Here is a 24746-nt window from a genome sequence, read left to right as displayed (position 1 = left end):
GGTGAATATAGTTAATAATAATTTATTGTATACTCTCAAAAAACTAGAAGAGAGGATTTTTAATGTTCCCAACACAAAGAAATAATCAATGTTTGACTTGACTTGAAGGACATGCTGATTGTTTTATTTGATCATTACACATGGTATCCATGTACTGAAATATACTATACCCCATAAATGTGTACAATTATTACATATCAACTAATAATGAAAGGAAATAAATAGGTATGTATGACTTTTCTCCTGTTAATCTATTATCAGTTTATTTCAGCAGACTCAGTTATAGAACCTTCGGAGGGCAGAGGTAAAGTACCTTTTGCCCCAACAATTCAAACATAGCTTTAGTACTTCCTAAATGAGAGAAAAAAGTATTAAAACTGCTTCACAGATACATCCAAAAATTAATCCCCCATGAAATATTTTACCCTCTGACTTTTGTCCATTCTTATAGAAGTGTTGCTAGTCAAATTCTCATTTAAGTTCCTCACAATGTATTATCTCCACTCCCCAACTTTCCCTCTCACTATTTCCTGAATGGAACTCTCTTCCTCCGAGACCCTGTTCCCCCTCACTCTTCCCTCAACATTGTGTGCATATTGGCTTCCTTCCCTTGAAGGCCCAAGTCCCAGTTTTACTCTACAATACCCTTAACATAGCCTGGAACTTGTTATCTGTGTCACACATCCTACTTCCCAACCTATTCTGCAAGCTCTTAAGGTCAGAGACCTCCTATTATGCCCTGCACTGGCCACAGTACCCTGGATGTAGCAGATGCCTGATTAAAGTTTCTTGACTTTAAAAATCATCCGTGGCCAGACACCATGGCTTACGCCTATAATCCCGCACTTTGGGAGGCTGAGGTAGGAAGATTGCTTGAGCCCAAGAGTTAAAGACCAGCCTGGACAACATAATGAGATCACATCTCTACAAAAAATAAAAAATAAATTATCTAGGCATGGTGGTGCTAAGGTGGGAGGATGGCTTGAGCCCAGGAGTTTGAGGCTGCAGTGACCTTTGATTGTGCCACTGTACTCCAGCCTGGGTGACAGTGAAACCTTGTCTCTAAAAAAAGGAAAAAAGAAATCATCCAATCAGTATATGCCCTACAATCAAGGCAACAAATGCTACTACCTCAAGTGAGGGGATCGCCTGGCTACTTGAAAGACTGCATTAACGTTTCTTCCAGCAAAGAAAAGCTTGAAAATAATTTCTAATTCTCTCCCTGTGAATGCTGGATAATAACTATAAAGGCTACTTCAGGATCCAACTGCCAAATACATCTCCAAACTCATTATTGTTAGTTTATCTCTTCCCCATAACTCCTGATCAAAAGTAATGACATTCCCTCAAATAAAAAAGCAAAACTGTATTTTACGCAGCAGGGCTTAGCCGGAGTGGTTCTGCAATAGCAGCTTCAGTTCCTCGTGCTGCCACATGATGGCAACTCCAAGTGCAAAAGCAGGAAGGAGCAGGCCCAATGAATGAAGCGCTGTTAGCTTGTAAAGAAGCCCTGAGGACACATCGTTTTTTGGTCCTGTAAACTCCATATTGTGCAGGTTCAACCAGGGCCCATATCTTTCTTCAAAGTCCCCAAAAGGACAGTAGGCAAAATAAATTTTCAAGCCAACAATAAGCCAGTTGGTCTTCTAAGGTCTGAAGTCTTGTGGATGAACTAATCTTTCTTGTTGTATTCTTCACAGCACGTTCAATGCAAAGGGAAGCTACTGCTGTTGCTGACCTCCCAGTGGCCCTTTGCTTAAGTCCTACACAGTGGGGAATACTTTTTACCTAGCTTACTGTAATGGCCACACTATATATTCAAATCTCATTGATGTAAAAGCCTATTTGTGATAGTGAAGAAACTTGTGCTCTATTTGTTGGTTTACATAAAGTGTACAGAAAGACACTACTTGAAAAAAGCACTGTTATTCAAAATTGCCAAGGTTTTTCATTGTGTGCCTCTATTTTTTCTTAAGTACACATATAGAGCTTCTTTGGAAGTCAGATGGGATTATACTAGTGACAGATATTTTTTAAATATGAGGAACATATGAATAAGTATTACACTACTTAGGCATTCTTAAAGCCTAAAATCTAACTTGCCCTGTCCTTTCTATCTAATCTCTGAATTCTCTCTAAACTTACATTAAAACACTGAAGCAATGTTGGCTTCTTTTCCAGGACTGGTCACTTTTTATTTGGCATTTGGGCACCTAAGTCCTCTACAATCACAGTTTTCAGTATTGTAATCTTATGAGGTAGGGCACCAATACCTTAGCTGCCTTACAAATTAAAAAAAAAAAAAAAAGAAACATGCTACAAAACAGCAGGACATCCAGAAGTAGAGAATCATCTTCAAGTTTCTATATTCTGACTTGACCCCAAAAATCTTTGAATGCCAGGGCTGGGTATCTACAGTCCTGGGTTCAGGTCTCAACTCTCTCATGGAATCCCTGGGACTCAGATTTGTCACCTATGAAATGATGATGACAGAAGTGTACTCTAGGAGTCAATGAAACAGAACAGGTGCTTTCCATCTAATTTAAACTTATGTTTTGTTTCTCCACCTTTCTAACAGAAATATATGGCATTCATGATTGTCCCAGATTTAAGGTGAAAAAAAAGCCACATTATAAGATTAGAGTGTCATCTATTAAATCCTAATGATTTAGAAACAAAGATGATCTAAATATGATAAAATCGACCATCAGTAGAAACAAATGGTTTTAAGAAATAAAGATTATGCTGAAAATGTATCTCATCTTTCAGCTTCACACACTACTTTTATTTCTCAGCCTTATGGAGGTTCTGAAACACACACTACTTTTAAATCTGGGGGAAAATGGATAAAAGATAGCAAAGTATTTTAGCATGATATGCCAGGTTTACTGTCTTAAAGTGAGTGAGAAACTTAATCTAAGTGGAAAAATATAGCTATAAAACAAATCAACCAAAGGAGACCAAGATTGCCTAGATTTGTGTGTCCTCTTCTTCTAAGCCTCTATAATTCATGTTGACATTCCCCAATTTACGAAGAGTTTGTGTTTGAATTAATTGTTTAGAAATTTAAACACATTTTCCCAAGAAAACAAAGTTATTTATATATCTTGGTAAGGTGGCAGGGTAAGCCATTTATGAAGGTTTAGTTAACCCATAATCAACAAACAACTTTAAACACAGGATAACAATGGCTTTGTTATCTGAAGTGTATTCAGAATTTCAACCAGGGGTACTAGGAGTGTATCCCCTCAAATGGGATAGGCAGTGGGAACTGTCCCAAATCACTGGTTCCTTCAATCTTATACAGAAGCAGACAGAGGGAAGAAATGCTTGTGATGGGCTGGGCGTAGTGGCTCACACCTGTAATCTCAGCACTTTGGGAGGCTGAGGCAGGTGGATCACCTGAGGTCAGGTGTTTGAGACCAGCCTGATCAACATGGTGAAACCCTGTCACTACTAAAAATACAAAAATTAGCTGGGCATGGTGGCGGCCACCTGTAATCTCAGCTACTCAGAGGCTGAGGCAGGAGAATCGCTTGAACCCGGGAGGTGGAGGTTGCAGTGAGCCGAGTTCATGCCACTGCACTCTAGCCTGGGTGACACAGCAAGACTCCATCTCCAAAAACAACAAAAGAGAAAAGAAATGCTTGTGATGGGTGACAATAGGGCATGTGACAGAAGCAGTGTGGTCAGAGAAGGATTTACCATGTGTAAGGCCGGCTGCCTCACCGGGAGTTAAATGGACACACTTATCTCTCCCCATGCTGGCCTCTCCATGCTGACACACTTATCTCTCCCCATGCTGGCCTCTCTATGCTGGCTCCCCACACCCACTCCTATCTGGTCTCTCTATGCAGGCTCCACACACCCACTCCTGCAATCCTCACTCGACCCCTTCAAAATTTAAAAAGCCCGCCAAAGATTTGTCCAATGGCAGCTTAACATTGACCTCCCCAGCCGGTCAACCCACCAGTAGTCCCACCTGGCAACCAATGGCAGCTCGCCCCATCAGCACCTTGACTTCCCCTCACCAATGAAACTGTCTGCTCTTTGTTTCCCTAAAGACCAATCAATTACCTCCACTCCCTATAAAACCCCACACCCTGAGAAGCCCAGTGCAACTTCTCTGGCCCCTTCCCGGACCACAGAACCTCGCCCGGGAGCTGAATAAATTGGATTCTCATTTTCTCACACTGGCCTCAGTTTCCTCATTTTAACTCAGCAACATTCCTTACAGCTGGTGCCGAAACCTGGGAGGGGTTGTGAAACCCCCTCCTAAGGGGGAAACCGACTCCTCCACCTGAAGCTGGACCAGGGAGCCACTCCGCCGCAAGGTAACACTTCTGTTACCCATAGCCTCTCCCGCTGCTTGCCTCTGGACTCCCTGTCTGTAACCGCGGCCACGTCAGGGACTCCTTTCTGCCGTGGGCCCAGAGCCCCGGCTCCGTTCAGCTGAGGGCTCAGGGCCCCAGCTCCGTCCCGAGGACCTGAGTGTAGAGGAGACGTCCCTACGCTCTTGTCTTCCCCCCGTAAGGGTCAGGAACCTGAGGGAGATGTCCCCTTCTTCCTGAACCCTCTCCGGTGTCTGGTAGTGCCGTCCGGGACGCCTACCGGTCATCTCCGCAGCAGCAAGTGAGGCTCGGGTGACCAGAAGCCCTGTTTACTCCTCCAGGCCCTTAAGGCCTGGATTAGACCTCGGCTCCTAACCCCAAAACTTGCCCTTTGGCAAGTCAGCTCCCGTTTAAATATTTTCAATTTCTCTTTCTGTTTCTCCTTCTGTTCCTGAGTGAGTGTGTGAGTGAGTTTTTTCCCTTCCAGTAAAATTGTATCCTCCTTTGCAAGTTTTATAAGTTTACAAATTCTTGTATTCTTGTTCTCTATTGCTAATAACTGTAAGTTTCTACAGTGAAGGTCATAAAAAATGCCCAAGCAGGCAGGACTCTAGCTTTCTAAACACTGTATCAAAAAGAAATAGATAAGGCCTGTGCTAAAATCCTTGCGCTCTACAGATAGCAAACATCTGGGTCACATAGCAACTATCACATGTAAGCCTAAGTTAAGTACCTATTACTGCTTAATAAATTGCCTTTGTTCTACGCCTGCAAATTTGTTTTAGTGCCACTGTGTACTTCATGTATAAAAAGCCAAGCCCTGTCTTTGTTAAGTGCTTAATATTAAGATGCTAATCTGCTAAGCCGGTAGCCACCTTAATAAAATCCTCCTGTTTCACAAAAAGAAGAAAAAAAAAAAAAAAAGAAAAGGAAAGAAAAGAAAAAATCATGGGTAACCAGAAATCCCACCCAAACCCTAAGTCACCACTGGGATGCCTAGTTCTAAACCTACCCAAGCTGGGCCTCTCTATAAAAAAAGAAAAGGCTACTCTTCCTCTCCACTGTAGCCTGGCCACAGTATCCGCTAAACAACCAGTTCAAGTGGCCTCCAGAGGGCACGCTTAACTTTAATATCCTCACTAATTTAAACAATTTTTGCCAAAGGAACAGCAAGTGGGCCGAGGTTCCCTACATCCAAGCATTCTGGTATCTCCGCACCCACCCCAACCTCTGTTCTTCTTGTACTACAGCTCAGGTGCTCCTAGCAAAGGACTTACCCAAACAGCCTTCAGCCCCACAAGCGACCTCCTCCTCCTCCTTCTCTGATCCCAACTTGCCTAAAAAAACTCTCCCTACCCCCAACCTGACCTAATAATCCTCCACCCTATGCAGAACCCCAAACCCCTCCCACTTCCCCAGGTCTTAACCTCTCTGGTCAGTGCCCACACTCGTTCACACAGCGCTCCCACCAATGGGGGTTCCCCCCTTTGTCCCCTCTATACCGAATCTCAAATCCCTTCTGCTCCTCCCCTTTCAAAACCCCAGCCACCTCCTGCCCTCCCAAGTCCTAATGTAACCCCACCCACTAGTGCTCACATTCACCTGCACGGCGTGTCCACTGATGAGAACTCCCTCCTTTGTCCTCTCCACAAGATGGCTGGAACAGAGGGTGTAGTCCAGGTACACGTTCCTTTCTCTCTCTCTAACTTGTCCACCATTAAGAAACGCCTAAGGTCATTCTCCACCAATCCTACTGTTTATACTAAAAAATTTCCCTATTTCACTCAAGCCTATAACTTAACCTAGCACAACATTTATGTAATTCTGTCCTCTACCCTTACTCCTAATAAAAATAACCACCACCGCCAAGACCAAATTCTGCAGTAACTCCTAGCAAACATGCAAGTCACAGCTCATAAGATAGTTAATTATAATAAGCTGCATAAAATAACCCAGGGTCCTACTGAAAACCCAGCTGCCTTCCTTAATCAATTAACCAACGTTATAGTCCTGCATACCCAAGTAGACCCAGACTCCCCAGCCAGAACCACCCTCCTAGTGGCCCATTTTATCTCCCAGTCAGCACCAAACATTAAAAAAAAAAAACTAAAGAAAGCAGAGGAGAGCCCCCCAAACTCCCATATGAGACCTGGTAAACTAGGCATTTAAAGTTTTTAATGGCCGGGAGAAAAAGGCTAAGGCCATCCACCAGGCCCATTTACAGCAACGGGTAAGCCTCCAAACCCAAGCTATCGTAGCAGCCCTAAGGCCGGCAGCGCGCCCAGCATCTGGTGGGGGAAACTCCTCAAAGTTCCTCCAAAAAGGTCCCCTAGGACCCGCCCAAACTGCTTCAAAGGTCGTGCTCAGGCCCTGCTTCAAATGTGGCCAAGAGGGACACTGGACCCGGCAGTGCCCCTGTCCACATCCACCTCCTGGACCCTGTCCGATCTGCAAATCAACTCGACACTAGAAGGTAGACTGCCCATTCCGGACTATAGGCTCACCCCCTGCATCTCCATGTGAGGGGCAAGCCAGTCCAAAGAATGCAGTCCCTTCGCTTGAACTCCTTGGCCTCATGGATAATTGACATAGCCTGAACTCGGAGACCCCCATCACCTTTGCCGAGCCCAGGGTAACGCTACGAAGAGCAGGTAAGTCCATTTCCTTCTTAATGGACATGGGGGTTGCCTATTCTGTATTGCCTTCCTACTCAGGGCCTAGTATACCTTCCCAAGTTTCAGTTATGGGAATTAATAAAGAGCCTTCCTACCCTAATCAAACTCATCCTTTAGCCTGTGTCCTCCAAAAACACCCCTTTTCTCACTCTTTTCTAATCATACCCTCATGCCCAGTTCCCCTATTAAAACAAAATATTCTCCAAACTGTGGGGGCCACTCTCCAACTTACTGGCCCCCATACTCAAACCCATCACCCACTCACCTCCTACTGCCCCTCCTAATGGACCCTATGCCCAGGCTCAACCCCTTGTCTCAACCCCCTATCCCTCCTAATGTAGTTAATCCCTTAGTATAAAATACCTCTAAGCCTGTAGTGGCCAGACATCACACGCCAGCTAAGATACTTCTTAAAAATCCTACCCACTTTCCCTCACGTCCTCAGTTTCCCATCTCAAAAACCCACCGCCAGGGCCTAAAGCCTATTATCACCTAACTCCTAGCACAGGGACTCCTTATTCCTACTAGTTCCCCTTGCAACACTCCTATCTTGCCAGTCCAAAAGCCGTGCGGCTTTCACCTGGTTCAGGACCTGTGCCTTATCAATGAGGCAGTAATTCCCCTCCACCCTGTAGTTCCCAATCCATACACACTATTATCAAACATTCCCTCCACTACTTCTCATTTTACAGTCCTTAACCTCAAGGACGCCTTCTTTACCATTCCTCTTCACCCTAAGTCCTATTTCCTCAGACCGATCCAGACACTAACCTCTCGCAGCAGTTAACCTAAACAGTCCTGCCCCAGGGCTTTAGAAACAGCCCTCACATATTTAAACAAGCATTAGCAGCTAACCTAATCTCTTGCCCCCCTCAGCCTAGTCTCCTCTTACAGTGCGTGGACGACTTGCCGCTTTGCAGCCCTTCCCTCTCCATGTCACGGCAGCATACTGCTGCTCTCCTTAATTTCCTTGGGTCTAGGGAATACTGGATATCCCCCTCCAAAGCACAGCTGTCGGTCACCTCAGTAATCTATTTAAATATTCACCTTACTCCCCAAACTAAGGGCTTAAGAACAGACCGTCAAAAGGCACTACTTGCACTGCAGCCCCCCAAAACAGCTAACAAAATCCTCTCCTTTCTAAAATTTGTGGGATTTTTTTGTCACTGAATTCCTAACGTCGCTACTCTGGCTAAGCCCTTGTATGCGGCAGCCAAAAATACCCCCAGGAAACATAGCCAATATTCCAGTCCTATACCTGCATTGTCCCTAAAGTTATAAAACAACTTGGCTCTGTGAGCCATACAATCCTAAAAATAAAGCCACCCTAACTAACCAAATCAAATCCTCAAATAACACCTCTCATCCTTTCTCCTAGTTAACTCTAGTACAGCAGGGAGCCAACAAGTTAAACTTAACCAAAACCGTAAACCTCGCTCACTGCTTTTTATGTGCTTCTCTTAACAACCCCCGCCCCTTAGCCGCAGTTCCCCTCCGGACCGGATTCAACCTGTCACTAACGCCCACAGGACCTAACACTACCTTAACAGGAATCCCCTTATTCAATATACACTCCCAGTCTCTCTCTCTATGTTACAGGACGGCTAACAACCCCAGCCTCAGGTGCAACACCACAGTAAATGTAAAATCTTCCCTTTATGCACCTCCAGGGAAATACTTTTAGTGTAATGGAACCCTAACCAAAGTTATCAAAACATCCTTCACATTCCCCTGTGTTCCCGTCACCCTAGTCCCACAGTTAGAAGTATATGGACAATCCGAGTTCCTGTCCCTCGTTGCACCGTCCCCTAATCACCAGGATAAACAAACAGTCTTCTTCCCAATAGTAATAAGCCTCTCTTTAGCATTCTCTCTAGCAGCAGCTGAAATAGGAAGTGGAGCCATGGGCTACAGCGTCACTTCGGCCGCTCAACTGGAGGACAAGCTCTGTGTGGCCATTAAGGCATCAGCCGCCTCTCTGGCATCCCTCCAGTGGCAAATAATATCACTGGCTCAGGTAACTCTCCAAAACCAATGGGCCCTAAACCTGTTAACGGCAGAAAAAGGAGGTACCTGTCTATTTCTCCAGGAACAGTGTTGCTATTACATCAACGAAACAGGCCTAGTAAAAAAAAAAAATGTCAATACTCTCTACCGCCTCCAAGAAGACTTCTAAAGGAAACAGAATACACCGGGCTCTTCCCTTAACTGGTGGCATTCTCCCATATTTACCTGGCTAGCTCCCGTTATCGTTCCCCTCATTGTGGTATGCCTTCTACTAATGTTAGCTCCGTTCTTTCTCAGGTTTTTACAAGCACGCATAAAAAAATCTCCAGAGTGGCTATAAATCAGATGCTACTTCACCCCTATGTCCAACTCCCAACCAAGGCACCGGCCAACTAACCTCCCCACTCCGCCCCCGTTCAGCAGGAAGTAGCCAGAGAGAAGCAGCGTCCTATATCATCAAAAAGGTTGGGATGTAAGGCCGGCTGCCTCACTGGGAGTTAAATGGACACACTTATCTCTCCCCGTGCCGGCCTCTCCATGCTGACACACTTATCTCTCCCCATGCTGGCCTCTCTATGCTGGCTCCCCACACCCACTCCTACCTGGTCTCTCTATGCAGGCTCCACACACCCACTCCTGCAATCCTCACTCGACCCCTTCAAAATTTAAAAAGCCCGCCAAAGATTTATCCAATGGCAGCTTAACATTGACCTCCCCAGCCGGTCAACCCACCAGTAGTCCCACCTGGCAACCAATGGCAGCTCGCCCCATCAGCACCTTGACTTCCCCTCACCAATGAAACTCACCAATGAAACTGTCTGCTCTTTGTTTCCCTAAAGACCAATCAATTACCTCCACTCCCTATAAAACCCCACACCCTGAGAAGCCCAGTGTGACTTCTCTGGCCCCTTCCCGGACCACAGAACCTCGCCCGGGAGCTGAATAAACTGGATTCTCATTTTCTCACACTGGCCTCAATTTCCTCATTTTAACTCAGCAATATACCTTACATCATGGAGCCAATGAGGCCAAAGCCCTTCACTTACACAAGGCCCACAGAGGAGCCCTAACAATATATTTGCATAGACATATGTTTTTGTAAAATTTGTAAAAGATATGCTAACCACAGTCAGTTAAGATTGGTCTTTTTTTCACTCTTCCTCATCAGTCTTGCTTTCCTCAGGTGATACTAGATCTGGCTAAAGGGAAGTTGATTGGAAATACATTTGTTTGGGGTTTAGTGGAAAATACTGATGTGGTTTCATAGTCACTTCTATATAGAGTTAAGTTATCCCTAGCTGTCCTAGTTTAAGAAATGCCTTCTAGGAATTTCTTCCTACCTCTAAGTCAACTCACCTAATCAACATGGCATTTCCTTAAGGCTGTTTATCACTGCGCCCAGCACAGGATCATGTGAGTAGTGAAGGAGAAATAAAGTTAAACAAGGTTTGAAATGTACAAAGCTGGAAGCTAGTCTGTGGAATATTCCTCCAATTAAAAGAATGTAAGAATTTACAAGACATCACTATATGGAAGAGGTTAACAACAAACTAGTTAATCAGGATAGTCGATTAAAATATGATAGTATTTTAGGCTTATACACTGCACAAGAAAACATAAAATGCCTTGAAATCTATAAGCCAAAAATAAAATTCTAAGGCCCCCCAACCATGTGAATGGACTCCTCTTCCTGGCCAAGGACATTCAGAGTTGCCTGAAAATCTAGTTCTGACTATGATGGAAGAGGGGGTTGCAGGCCTCATTATACCCCAGCAGCATTTTAACATCAAAACAGACCTTACATCAGATAGGAAATGTTTACAGCCTATTCTCTACTTGGAGGCTTCATCTGCATGACAACACCTAGGTCTCTACAACCCCTTACTTTTTTTTTTTTGGAGACAGAGTCTCACTAGCTGTGTCGCCCAGGTAGGAGTGCAGTGACATGATCTCGGCTCACTGCAACCTCCGCCTCCTGGGTTCAAGGATTCTCCTGTCTCAGCCTCCCAAGCAGCTGAGATTACAGGCACGCACTACCATGCCTGGCTAATTTTTTCTATTTTTAGTAGAGATGGGTTTTCATGATGTTGGCCAGGCTGGTCTTCAACTCCTGACCTCAGGGGATCTGCCCTCTGCCCATCTCAAAGGCCTCCCAAAGTGCTGGGATTACAGGCTTTTGCCACTACGCCCAGCTCAACCCCTTATCTTAACCCAGACATTCCTTTCTACTGATAATAAATCTTTCAACCAACTGTCAATCAGAAAATTTTTAAATCTACCTATGATCTAGAAGCCCGCCCCTCTTCAAGAAGTCTCACCCTTCGGGAGATCAAACCAATGTAAATCTTACATGTATTGATGAATGTATTGTCTTCCTAAAAATGTATAAAAGCAAGTTGCACCCTGACCACCTTGGGTGCCTATCACGGGGACCTCCTGAGGTGGTGTCACAGGTGTGTCTTTAACCTTGACAAAATAAACTTTCTAAATTGGCTGAGACCGGCCTATTTTGGGTTCACAAATCTTATAGCTTATACATAAAAGGAACTTGGAAGACATTGTTCCAAATTTGACAACAATCTTACATTTTACATGACACAATAATGAGTTGTGCAGTGGAAGGTGAGAGAGCAGGGTTTATGAACAATGTCAGGCTTTGGCTTAGGGTAAACCACAATTAACTGACATTAGGATTACAGAGGAAGAGTTGGGGTGGTAGTGGGTAAGTCTTGTTTTGCTCAAGTTGAGTTTGAGATACAAAGAGAACATCTAACTGGAACTCAGTGAGAGGCTAGAGTTAGAAATACAGATCTGCAAGTTACCAAACTATAAACAGAAGCTGGGAGTAGATGAGATAACCCTGGGAAACAGAAAGGAAGGATAGAGTGGAAACTGGGAAAACAGCACATTTAAAGGGCTGAAGGAAGAAGCGGGGGCTTCTACAAATGACAAGAAATGGTCAAAAAACAACAAAAAAGAAAACTTAAGAGTCTTAATGTCCCTGAGACCATACAAAAAGTGAGTATTTAGGAAGTGGTCATCAATGCCAGATACTTCAAAGAGGTCAAATAAGAACTGAAAAATGTCTTTGGGCCTGGCAACTTAAGTCAGCTATGACCCCAGTGAGGGCAGCTGCAATTGAAAGGCAAGGTTAGAAGCTGGATTACAGTGCATTGAAGAGTAAATGACTTCTAAACCTCACAAAATAGTTAACCCAGCCATTTAGAAAGCTATTGTGTAAAACACAAACTGCCAGGAGTGAGGTTTCTGCTATTCCTTTAAGTGCCCCCCCCACCAGCCCCCCACCACTCCCTGCAGAACTCCCTGGAAAACAGACCCTGAAGCAAAGGAAAATTCATTTCCATCACACTGACCAAGCCAGAGCCTCCAATCTCACTATCCTATCCTCCTCAACCCCATACTTAGTTCATGGAAAAAAACAGCAAGTTTCTTTGTACTTCCCCTTGCCCCGATAACAATACAACCCAGTCAGGCGCAAATGAAAACCCAAAGTCCAAAGGGGTAGTGGGGGTGGGGAGTGGGGAGAAACAGGTGGTGGTGGGTGAAGAACAGGCCTTAGAATGCATTTGAAAGAAGAAAGCTGTCATTTTAATATAAGCATATTGGTAGGGAGTAAACCCAATCTTTTCAAGTTGGGGCCTAATTCTTTAATTCTATAACAGAATTAATCAGACACCTAATTTACATTTACATGACAAAATTTTACTGACATAAAGACTAATCTCAAAAAAAAAAAGTAAAGAAGTATTCCTAAATTCACTTTGTTGAGTTGAAGTATACACAATTTAAAAGTGAAATTTATTTTGTGGAGAAGGAATAGTTCAATTCCTAACCCCCAGCGCTTTTTATTTTATTTTTTTTTGAGACAGAGTCTCACTCTGTCGCCCAGGTTGGAGTACAGTGGTGCAATCTCAGCTCACTGCAACCTCCGCCTCCTGGGTTCAAGAGATCCTCCTGCCAAAGCCTCCCGGAATAGCTGGGACTACAGGCGCGTGCCACCACACCCAGCTTCCTAACACCTTTTAATACTTCTGTCAGAGTGAAGTACAACTTTCCCGGCAAGACACGAATTTCAGGCAGAGCATGAAATACTCAAGTGCACCCATGACACTACCAATAAATAAAACCATCAAATTTTACCATATTTTAAAAAATCAGATTGTAACAACTTTTTAAAAAATTTCTACTTGAGAGCCCTAAGTTATCTACGTGTTCCCATTGAATAAATCATGAAGAAACTATAGACAGGCTGATAAAAAGGAAGTAATTTTCACTTGACATTTTCTAATGATATCAATGTGTGGACAAAATGGCAGTATTATATAACATCAAGAAGAAACTATCTCCTTGGTTCACCGATACTCAGCTGCTGCAGAAAAGTAACTACAGAACAAAGGGAAAAAACGGTAAACATCATCGAACCTTTAGAAAGATTTGTCCTAATTTCAAATAAGTTGTTTACTATAAAGAAATCCTAAAAATCTTCCAAGTGCTGATAGGTGTTTTTTTTTTGTTGTTAGTTTGGGTTTTTTAAAAAATTAACTGATTAGAAAAAAAAGGTTATTCATCTTTGATAACTAACACTGACCTGCTTTGTGCAGACTAAAGCATGTCTTAATGCCAGTAGCTAACAGAAAAAGAACAGTTATTGCTTAGCATATTGAAGCCAAAATATGCTCCATCAATCACAATGAATAGCTAAATTGAAAATCCACTTTGGACACTGAAACTTCTGAGTTTAAGTACAATAAAATCTCATTACAGAATTTCTTCATTGAAAGTATTTTTACAGTATTTTAAGGTACTCACATCTCTCATGTGATTCTCACAAATAAACAGTTAAAAGAGGTAGGCCATTATTATAACCCATGTGTAGTAATTTCAGTAAACCGAAATTTCTGAGAGTAGCAAGTGCTTTGGTCTGAATGTTTATAATGTTTGTGTCCCACCAAAATTCATATGCTGAAATCATAACCCCCAGGCTGATGGTAATAGAAGGTGGAGTGATTAAGTCAAGCAAGCAGAACCCTCATGAATGGGATTCGTGCTCTTATAAAAGAGGCCCCAGAGATATCCTCACCTCTTCCAGAATACGAGAAAGCACTGTCTAAAAACCAAAAAGTTGGTCTTCCCCAGACACAAAATCTGACATCACGTCGATCTCAGGCTTCCCAGCCTCCACAACTGTGAGAAACACATTTTTGTTTTTTGGTTTTTTTTTTTTTTTTGGAGACGGAGTCTTGCTCTGTAGCCCAGGCTGGAGGTGCAATCTGGGCTTACTGCAACCTCCACCTCCTGGATCCTGGTTCAAGCATTTCTCCTGCCTCAGCCTCCCGAGTAGCTGGGATTACAGGCATGCACCACCACGCCCAGGTAACGTTTGTATTTTTAGTAGAGACAAGGGTTTCACCATGTTGGCTAGGCTGGTCTTGAGCTCCTGACCTCATGATCCGCCTGTCTTGGCCTCCCAAAGTGTTGGGATTACAGGCGTGAGCCACTGCGCCCAGCCACATTTCTGTTGTTTTTAAGCCACCAGTTTATGCTATTTTGTCATAATAGCCTGAATGGACTAACAGCAACATCTCACTGTGCTCACTGAGTCACTCAGGACAAATGTGTCCTACAGGTCACAACATGTGAATGCAGCAGAAGTTCGTGATATGAGTTATTGAGACTCTTTGCAATGGGTTTCACTCTAGATTGGTTAACATGTGGCTAAATCAATACAGACCCAACTCAATACAACTATAATCACCTAATAAGGTCTAAAACTTTCCATTTCTCAAAGCTCTCCTCAAAACCTACACTGTCCTATACTCATTAACTCAGAGGAAACCACAAAGAGACCATAAATAAATAGCATGTGGTCACCTGGTTAGTTAATGGCAGAATAGGTCCCAGGGCTCCAATTTCCCACTTCTAAGCCATTGTTGCTTAAACAGAAGATAACAGAGTACCAAAGAATTACACACAAAGCCAACAATAAACTGAGGACTCACACCAATGTCTCTGAGAAGAGACAGATCTTTGTCTCTAAATTTTTAATTTTTTTCTTATCTTCTATATTGTTTTTTACAGTATATTAAAAGTATGTTGAGAGAGCCCTAAACCAGTAAAAGAAATGAGAGATCTCTAACCATAGTGCACATATAGTCACGCAGGCATATAAAGCCTAACGTTTTTAAGGGGAAAAAAAAACAATAAAACATCAATGCTGTTGCAGAGTCTACAATAACAATACAGGTCTAAAAATCTTCAATAAGATTTTTGCAAGGTTATTAACTAAGGGAAACTATTAGAAAAATCTATGTGGTCAAAACCAATCTCATTTATACAAAGTGTTGACCAAAACGACAACTTCAAGCAAGATAAGCTGCAATAGCTTAAAAAGTAAGCAGGATTGACCTTTAGAATATTTACCTTGAATTCTAAGATAAAGGGTAGCACCTCATTAGATGAATAGCTTTCACAAGCTTTCAAAAATACAGCTATTAAACTTGCATTAAATTTAATGCTCTATCACCCAACACATTGAATGTAAAGTGCAATGTTTCATAACAATAGAACAGAATGACACAGACTTCAGTTATGTTACCGGCATAATCCTTAGTAATAAAAAAAAACTAGGTTATTTTAATTTACTATAGTTTGACCTCCAGCTTTTTCCTTCCTTACAATCATTAAATGGTTCTTAGTATCTAGTTTTCTAAACAGAAAACAAAATCATCAGTTTTCTCTATGATGGCAATTTTCTAAAATACAAAGAATACCATAATCTCCTTGCTAACAATAGTAACCACCATTTACTAAGTGCCTCCCATGTGCCATAAACTGTCACCAGTTTAATGTGTATTACCTCATTTAACCTTCAAAACAAAACTCATAAAAAAGTGAATGAGTAGGTCACCTAGCCAGAAAGCAATAGAATCTAGACACAAACTCAAGTACATCTGAGACATTTCTGGTCACCGTGTTGCTACTAACCCAAATAAGCATTCGCCCAAGGCACTGGGAATCAGAACTGATCTAATGGATATTATGCATTGAGACTGAGAGAACTTAAGAATATTCAATAGTTTTGTAGTCTCTTTATAGACATATGCAAGAGTGAAAATAACTCCTGGGAAAAGTAGGGAAAAAACATCCTCACCTTGACATCATTCTTTAGAAACTCTATGGGATAATTTTTTTTTTTTTGGAGACGTTGTCTTGCTCTGTTGCCCAGGCTGGAGTGAAGTGGCACAATTTCAGCTCACTGTAACCTCCACACCTGCCCCCGCAACTTAGGTTCAAGAGATTCTCCTGCCTCAGCCTCCCAAGTAGCTGGGACTACAGGTTCATGCCACCATGCCCAGCTAACTTTTTGTATTTTTAGTAAAGACAGGGTTTTCATCGTGTTGCCCAGGCTGGTCTCGAACTCCTGAGCTCAAACAATCCACCTGCCTCGGCCTCCCAAAGTGCTAGGATTACAGGTGTGAGCCACTGCGCCTTGCCAATTCTTAACCTTTCTAGGAATTTGATTAAAAGATATAGAGCTTCTTCCCAGAGAATCACATATAAAATTTTGCATTATTTTAGAAGGTTCAGACTCCGAAAGTCCATTCCATCCACACATCTCAGTGAAAAAAATTCCCAATTGATGGGGCTGAGAATCTACAGAATGAAACTAAGAAAGCGCAAACTGACACAAATAGAGTTCTTTGGAAATTGTTTTCAAATATTAGCACAGCTCTGTTCGTGTAAATGATCCTAAATTTCGAAGCTCTGACAGATCTACTGCAAGGAACTTACAGAAGGAAAGAAAAGAGGCTTAGATGCTGCCACTGATTGATACACTTACCGTTTTCCTGTGCAATTCTTGTCATTCAGGCCACCAACTTTGTTTATGGCTGACCAGGCTGTGAGAGCCACATATGGCAAAGAGGCAGCTTGAGTATGAGTGAGTGATTTGGGTTTGTGAGAAACCTGCATTTGAAGACAACAGTCAAAAACAAGCAATGACTTGTAAACCTATGAACATGATTAAGCACATTTACCTTCACAGGAATCCAGCTGACCCTTGAACAATAGGGGTTTGAATTGCTCAAGTCCACTTATACATGGATTTCCTGCCTCTGCTACCTCTGAAACCAGCAAAACCAACCCGTTCTCCCTACTCCTTCTCTTTTTAGTCAACATGAAGACAACAAGGATGAAAATCTTTATGATGATCCACTTAATGAATTGTAAGTATACTTTTCTTTATGATTTTCTTAATAACACTTTCTTTTTTCTAGCTTCCTTTATTGTAAGACTACAGTATACAATACACATAACATATAAAATATGTGTTAGTTGACTCTTTTTTTTTTTTTTTTTAGATGGAGTCTCGCTCTGTCACCCAGGCTGGAGTGCAGTGTGGTGCAATCTCGGCTCACTGCAACCTCCACCTCCCACGTTCAAGTGATTGTCCTGCCTCAGCCTCCTGAATAGCTGGGATTACAGGCTTGTGCCACCACGTCCAGCTAATTTTTGTATTTTTTGTAGAGATGGGGTTTCACCATATTTGGCCAGGCTGGTCTCGAACTCCTGACCGTGTGATCCACCTACCTCAGCCTCCCAAAGTGCTAGGATTATAGGCGTGAGCCACCGCACCCGGCCTTAGTTGACTTTTTGTTATTGGTAAAGTTTTTGGGCAACAGTAGGCTATTAGCAGTTAAGTTTTGGGGGAGTCAAAAGATGTAGGTGGATTTTCTACAGCACAGGGGTAGGTGCACCAACTCCTGCATTGTTCAGGGGTCAACTGTATTTTCTTAGATAAATCAATAAAATTATTTCAGTTAAGTGTTTGATGCACACACTAATCCAAGATTATCCCTATAAATATTGTGTAGAATAGCTCTACTTGCCTCACAGGGGTTCAGTAATGTTACATAAGCTATATTATTAGATATAACTACTTCATTGTTTATAAAAAGACCACATCAATATTCTCGTTAGTCCCGAAATAAATCCAAATAAACCATGAACTCTCAAAAACACATCCTAATTAGTTTTTGAGATCAGCTGTTTCCTTTACCCTCATTTTCTGGAAAAGAAATCTTTCTAGGTTTTCTCTAATCTCAGAAACACCCTTTTTCCCCTTCCTGCCCTCCCTTCTGTAGCCAATTTCCTTAATGTTAACTTCTCTCTATTCAATTTGTCAGGTCTCCTGACCATATTTGATTAGACTCCTGTTTTTCAAGTTATTCAAAACTGCTGGATATTTCCATGTCTCCACTGATGACTAATCCATCCTCTCCACTGCCTATATCTGCTTTCAACTATTTATCTAGCGTAAAACCAAGAAACAAACACAGCGGGGTTCTAGGTCTCATTCCAAATCCATGCTCCATGAGAGAAAAATAACTACATTAGCAAGCAGTGTTACTGAGTGGCATGAAATACTTTTTTTAATCTCTCCACAATTCCTATATTCTATCTTATCTCTTTAGAAACTGCCCATCAAACATAAACTAGATCTGAAAAACAACCAATTTATTTCAGAGATATTGTCAGTCTTTGTTTAAACTTTCTAATGCATTTCAGTAGAGTTGGTAAGTTACCTCATTCCCACTGACTACCACAAACTCTGAAAGAGTGCCTTGTTTCCAAGGAGGAACTGCAGCCCAGACCTGAAACACACACACACACAGACAATTTCATTAGAAACACAGGTAGGTATCTTCTGACCAAAGCTAAGCATGAAGGTGCTCCCTAATATATACCCTGTGCTGTGAAAAACACAGAAGTCAGCACTATGCCAAGCAGGGGTGTCATTTTCATGATATAAATTTATTACTTAGTATGATTCTGGATTTATTAAGTTAAACCACACTAGAAGCAGATGCCAGCATATCCTGCTGCATTTACTGACTACTTTGAGTATCAGTAAGACCACAATCTCTGGGGTTTGAATCCTGGCTCCACCACTTATTAGCTATGAGACCTCTTTATAGCTTGGCTTCCTCATCTGTAAACTGGGCCTAACTTTATCTACCTCAGAGGGACTAAATGAGTTATTTTATAAAAAGCAACCAGAACAGTGTTAGCTATGATTATGAACTCACTATAATTTCTTGGTACAAAAGTTCAAAGGGACAAGTGACAGGAGATTATACCAAACTTTAGCTATTTTAAAGCCATCCCATCCGTAAGGTAGAAATTGTCATTTAAAGGCCCTTTCAAAGAAAAAAATAGCCTCAGTCTTACATATTTCAAAGTCTTGCATTTCTTAAGTACTAAATTTAGAAAACAAAAACTCAAGTACAGTCAGGATATTTTGGAATTGTTTGTGAAAAAATCTAACAACAGAACCAAAAAAGTGACAGTTCTAGTCAAAGCTTGGGACATTTGTTGAAAAAAAGAAAAAAGGTCATCAGCATAGAATATATAATTCCAAAAGAAACAGAATGAATGCACATTTAGTAAAGGAACAGTGGCATTTCCTAACTCACCTCATCTCCAGGCTTGAAGTACTTCACATCAAGGCCACATTCCATCACCACACCAGAGACGTCCCGACCCAGAGTCAGGGGAAATTCTTCTCCTCTGGCTCTAATGTGTAAAGGATCACGCTTCATATTTAAAGCTGCAGCTCCATAACCACCTATAAAATACAATTTATATTTCCTCCAAATAAGAATGAAATGCTTTTAAAACTACTACAGGGTTATAGGGCAGTACAATTTTAAGTCTTCAAGATGTAGATTACAAATTATTCTATTACAAAGACACATGCAACTGCATGTTCACTGTACACTATTGACAACAGCAAAGATGTGGAATCAACCTAACTGCCCATGAACGATAGACTGGATAAAAAAACTGTGGTACATACACACCACGGAATACTATGCAGCCATAAAAAGGAATGAGATCATGTCCTTTGCAGGGACATGGACAGAACTGGAGGCCATTATCCTTAGCAAACTAACACAGGAGCAGAAAACCAAATGCTACATGTTTTCACTTAAAAGTGGGCACTAAATGATGAGAACACATGGACACACAGAAAGGAACAACACACACTGGAGCTTTACAGAGGGTGGAGGATGGGAGGAAGAGGATCAAGAAAAGTAACTAATGGGTACAAGGCTTAATACCTGGGAGATGAAATAATCTGTACAATAAACCCCCATGACACAAGCTGACTTATATAACAAACCTGCACTTATACTGCTGAACTTAAAAGTTTTTTTTAAAAGTAATCAACCTTATAAATTTTTGCCATTACATGGGAAAGCATAAAAAGATGGATGTAGTTCTTTTTAAAAAAAATTTACTGGCTGGGCGCGGTGGCTCATGCCTGTAATCCCAGCACTTTGAGAGGCCAAGGTGGGCGGATCACCTAAGGTCGGGAGTTTGAGACTAGCCTGACCAACATGAAGAAACCCCGTCTCTACTAAAAATACAAAATTAGCCAAGCATGGTGGCACATCCCAGCTACTCAGGAAGCTGAAGCAGGAGAATCGCTTGAATCCGGAGGTGGAGGTTGCAGTGAGCTGAGATGGCGCCATTGCACTCTGGCCTGGACAATAAGAGCCAAACACCATCTCAAAATAAATAAACAAATAGGTAAATTTGGAAAGTGATAATCACTTATTAAACTAAAGCCACCATTGCTCAAAATATTTTTGAAATTCAAATTTTAAAATTGTCAGATTGTAGTGAAATTGTAACTTTTACTATCTTTTATACAGTTTTGCTTTGTTCTTTGAAGATGATGTCTTTATTAACGTATTCATTCATGAATTTTTTAAACAACAAAGATATTTGGAACCAGGTCTGGTGAAGATAAATATTTAAGCCGTTTAAAGTTAATAAATAAATAAGAATATAAAATATTGGAGGGTGACAATAATTTATGAGAATGATCCCCATCTCCTTAAAAATATTTCTAGAATAACATCTTTGGAAAAAATTGGAATAAATCCCTGAGGGGAAATAAAAGCCACTTGGCTGCATCTGTTCTGATGTGTAAAATCAAGTTGTTTTATTATACATATCTTTCTATTTATTTTTTTTTTTTAGAGATGGCATCTCACTCTGTCACCCAGGCTGGAGTGCAGTGACGTGATCTTGGCTTAATGCAACCTCCACCTCCTGGGTTCAAGCCATTCTCATGCCTCAGCCTCTGGAGTAGCTGGGATTACAGGTGTGTGCCACCACATCCAGCCAATTTTTGTAGAGACAGGGTTTTGTCATGTTGGCCCAGCTGGTCTTGAACTCCTGGGCTCAAGCAATCTGCCCACCTTGGCCTCCCTAAGCGCTGGGATTACAGGCGTTAGCCACCGCACCTCGCTCGTATCTTTTTAAGACTATTTACAGGTCAGGTGCAGTGGCTCACACCTGTAATCCTAGGACTTGGAGAGGCCAAGGTGGGAGGACTGCTTGAGTTCAGGAGTTCAAGACCAGCCTGGGCAACATAGTGAGACCTCATCTCTACTAAAAATTTAAAAAATTAGCCAGGCAGAGTGGTACATGTCTATAGTCCCAGCTACTCAGGTGGTTGAGGCAGGAGGATCACTTGAGCCCAGGAGTTTGAGACTACAGTGAGCCATGATCACACCACTACACTCCAGCCTGGGTGACAAAGGGAAGCTCTGTCTCAAAAAAAAAAAAAAAAAGAAGAAGAAAAAGAAGATGTACATAAATGTCAGCTAAATGAAACTTGGAAGTATTCTTTTGATTATAATTTTTGGGTTCAAATAAATTTGTTAGTCTATAATAATCCAGAATAGTTTATTACATGGCTTCCACATACAACGTGATTTTTCTCAGACACAGAAGTATCTGTTATTCTCTCTTCTGCTTGATATTTCTGAGAACATGTCTGCCATGTGAGGCTCTCCATGATAGGCAACCTGCCCACCTCTCCAGTCATTTACCACCCCCTGCCCCATACAACGTGTGCTCCACAGTCACTAACCCACTCTGTACATCTCTCTGACTCCACATCCACTCCCGTGGGCAGTCCATTAGATCTCAGGGATGAGAAGCAAGCAGCAGAAGAGCCTAAGGAGTCCGTTTAAAGACATTCAATGCTGCTGACCTGGGAGACAGGTTTTCAAATAAGGTCCAAAGCTGCTAAGAGGCTTTAAAACAAACAAACAAGCCTGGATCTAACAACATACAGACCTTTGGTAACCCAGCCAGGAGCAGCTGCTGTGTGGTGTGCTTTTGAGAGAATGGGAAGTAAGGGACTAGAGACCATGATAAGACTGAACTCTCTTTAAAATAGTTTTGCTGTAAAGGGAGCAGAGAAATGGAGCAGTAGCTAGAAGTAGTAACTGGGATAGACAGAAGACTTTTGAGTGGCTTTTTTTCTTAAGAAAGGAGAAATAACAGCAAGTCTATATGCTAATGGGGATGATCCAGTAGAAAAGACTGATGATGCAGGAGATACCTGCTGGAATGATATCCCAGAGTAGGTGAGAAGGGACGGAATTAGAAACACAAGCCAAAGGCTGGCCTTACATGAAAGCAGTGACAGCTAATCCATACAGCAGGAAGGAAGGTAAAAGATTCAGAGAGAGACGCTGACAGGTGGGTTGCTTGCATGAGTTGTGTTTCTAATGAAAAATCAAGACACATGGGATAAAGTGTTTGCAAGGTGGGAAAGTCCCAGAAAATCTAAGCTGATGGCCATTATACCAACATTACACGTTTGCCATCTGGCTAGTTAGGATTATACTGTCAGAGAAAAAAAAAAACTTCCCCTGTAATATTCACAAGTAATGTGCTTCACTTTTCCTGTCTTACATTCCTTTTCCGCTGCTAAAAGATAATTAAACTAGTCACTGAAACCTCTCTGTGGTTTGAACATCAGAAGTGGACACTTAGCCATGTCAAACTTTAGCTGCTGTTTAAGAGCTGCAAAAAGGTTTCAGCCCTCTTTGAGGTACAGAGCCTGCAGCTCAAAGTTGTTTTTAGTTTTCTGGGTCCCCTGATATGCTAATAGATCAACAGAGTAGCCCTGGCTCACTGTTACTAACAAGTCCTGAATCCAGAATGTTGTTAGCTAGCAGTTAGTAACTGAGAACCTGCTTGGTGACACAGATGACTGAATGGGGCCCTTAGGTGCTCCATCCCATTGACAGAGGTTGCTACTTAGACTTGTTCAGAAAATTGGGCCAATTTGAAAAATCCTAAATCTGTCATCTGTTTAAAGACTTTAATCCCAACTAAAGACACCAAACTTTGTTGGTATGATGCTATTGGCTGCATCTTTTTCCTATGTTAAAATTCTTCATTTCTTTAGCCATTTCTATAATTTATTATTTTATGTCCAACAGTAGTGGCCATCTCCAGAAAAACAGCCAGGCTTCATCTTTCAAATGAAAAAGACAAGTCTCCTGCCTTCTTGTCAAGGGAAATAACTGCTTCCTACAGTTTACAATCTTCTACTCATTATTTTATTTCACCAAGCTACTGTTTCAGATATCTTCTCCAACGACAACAACATATCCTCAAAAAGAATCCATGGGCAGGAGGAAAAACAAAGAGGATATCTTGAGAACAACATTACCCAGTCAAGTCATAAGAAACTAAGATGTTTCAAGAATACTATATAAAAGTAAAATGTTTTACAGTATTATGTTATTAAACAGCAGCCAAGAAAAGTCCAGATACAGGCATTCTGTTTAAACGAAAATGTACACAACATGAATTATGCCTGTGCATTTAAAGAAATAAAAAGCTAACAGATCTAAATGAAGACAAAATGAAAAAATTACTCATGGATAAAATACTGCTAACTGAAGTTTGTAATCTTATGTCAGACCAAAACTATAAAATGGCATAGAAATAGTGACTGAATGACAACTGCATATGTGAAGCACTGAAACAGGTTGACAAAGCATGGGATTGTTCTTCAAAGAGCTTACAATCAAGGGAGATGAAAAAACATGCTGATCATTGAGTAAAAGTTACCACCAAAAGATATATCTTATAAAAAACTGAACTCTCTTCAAGCCTAATGTAAAAAGAATAAATGAAAATGGCATGCCCAACTGGTAGTAGCAATTATTACTTCAAAACAAAGAATACAAATGTAGATTTCATGAGACAGTCTCAGCGAAGTCATTTTAATTCATTATTAATAAAGCTTTTCAGCAACACATACTTTAAAACTCCAAAAGTCTTTCCCCAAACCTCTTCCTCGAATAAATGTTTAAGTTATTCTATCACATTGTCTTAATAGGTGCTGTCTGAGAGAAACATAATCCAAGCCACATGTGAAATTTAACATTTTCTGGTAGCTACCAAAAAGGTAAAAGGGAACAAATGATATTAATTTTATTTGGATATAGGAAGTAATGTTTTATATCAAGTTAACATGTAATCAATATAAAATTCTTAATGAGATATTTTACATTCTTTTTTTCTTACTAAGTCTCTGAAATGTAGTGCAAATTTCACACTGACTGCACATCTCAATTCAGACTAGCCACATTTCAACTGCTCGATAGCCACATGTGGCTAGTGGCCACTATACTGAACAGCATAGGTCTGGATATATTCATTAGATTAAAAGTAACAGCATTCAAATTTGGAGTCAAAGGACCTAAAGACAGTGACTCTAGACTTTATTTCCCTAATTCAGAAGTTCTCCAAGTTTGGTTCCTCACAAAGATCTTTTCAAGGACTCTAAAAGATCCTTTCTTTTCCAATGGTCTATCTGTGTGATTTT

The 24746-nt window shown here is 41.4% G+C and overlaps 1 protein-coding gene across 7 annotated transcripts in view; it reads right to left on the bottom strand.

Moving 5' to 3' along the window:
* Window positions 1-24746, bottom strand: part of RTN4IP1 (reticulon 4 interacting protein 1) — a 73284-nt gene that overhangs the window by 44103 nt on the left and 4435 nt on the right. For all 7 annotated transcript variants that reach the window (XM_064360810.1, XM_064360807.1, XM_064360808.1 and 4 more), the window contains exons 2-4: window positions 19510-19661; window positions 18619-18687; window positions 16875-16999 (exon numbers count right to left, since the gene is read on the bottom strand). In XM_064360810.1, coding sequence (XP_064216880.1) covers window positions 16875-16999; window positions 18619-18687; window positions 19510-19661 — 346 coding nt within the window. The remainder of the gene's footprint in view (window positions 1-16874; window positions 17000-18618; window positions 18688-19509; window positions 19662-24746) is intronic.

The sequence above is a fragment of the Aotus nancymaae genome, unplaced genomic scaffold (genome assembly GCF_030222135.1).
Source record: "Aotus nancymaae isolate 86718 unplaced genomic scaffold, 86718_ANA_hifiasm-v0.15.2.pri h1tg000040l, whole genome shotgun sequence".
NCBI classification, from domain to species: domain Eukaryota; kingdom Metazoa; phylum Chordata; class Mammalia; order Primates; family Aotidae; genus Aotus; species Aotus nancymaae.
The sequence above is the reverse complement of the archived record's forward strand: the minus strand, read 5'-3'. Positions and strand labels throughout refer to the sequence as shown.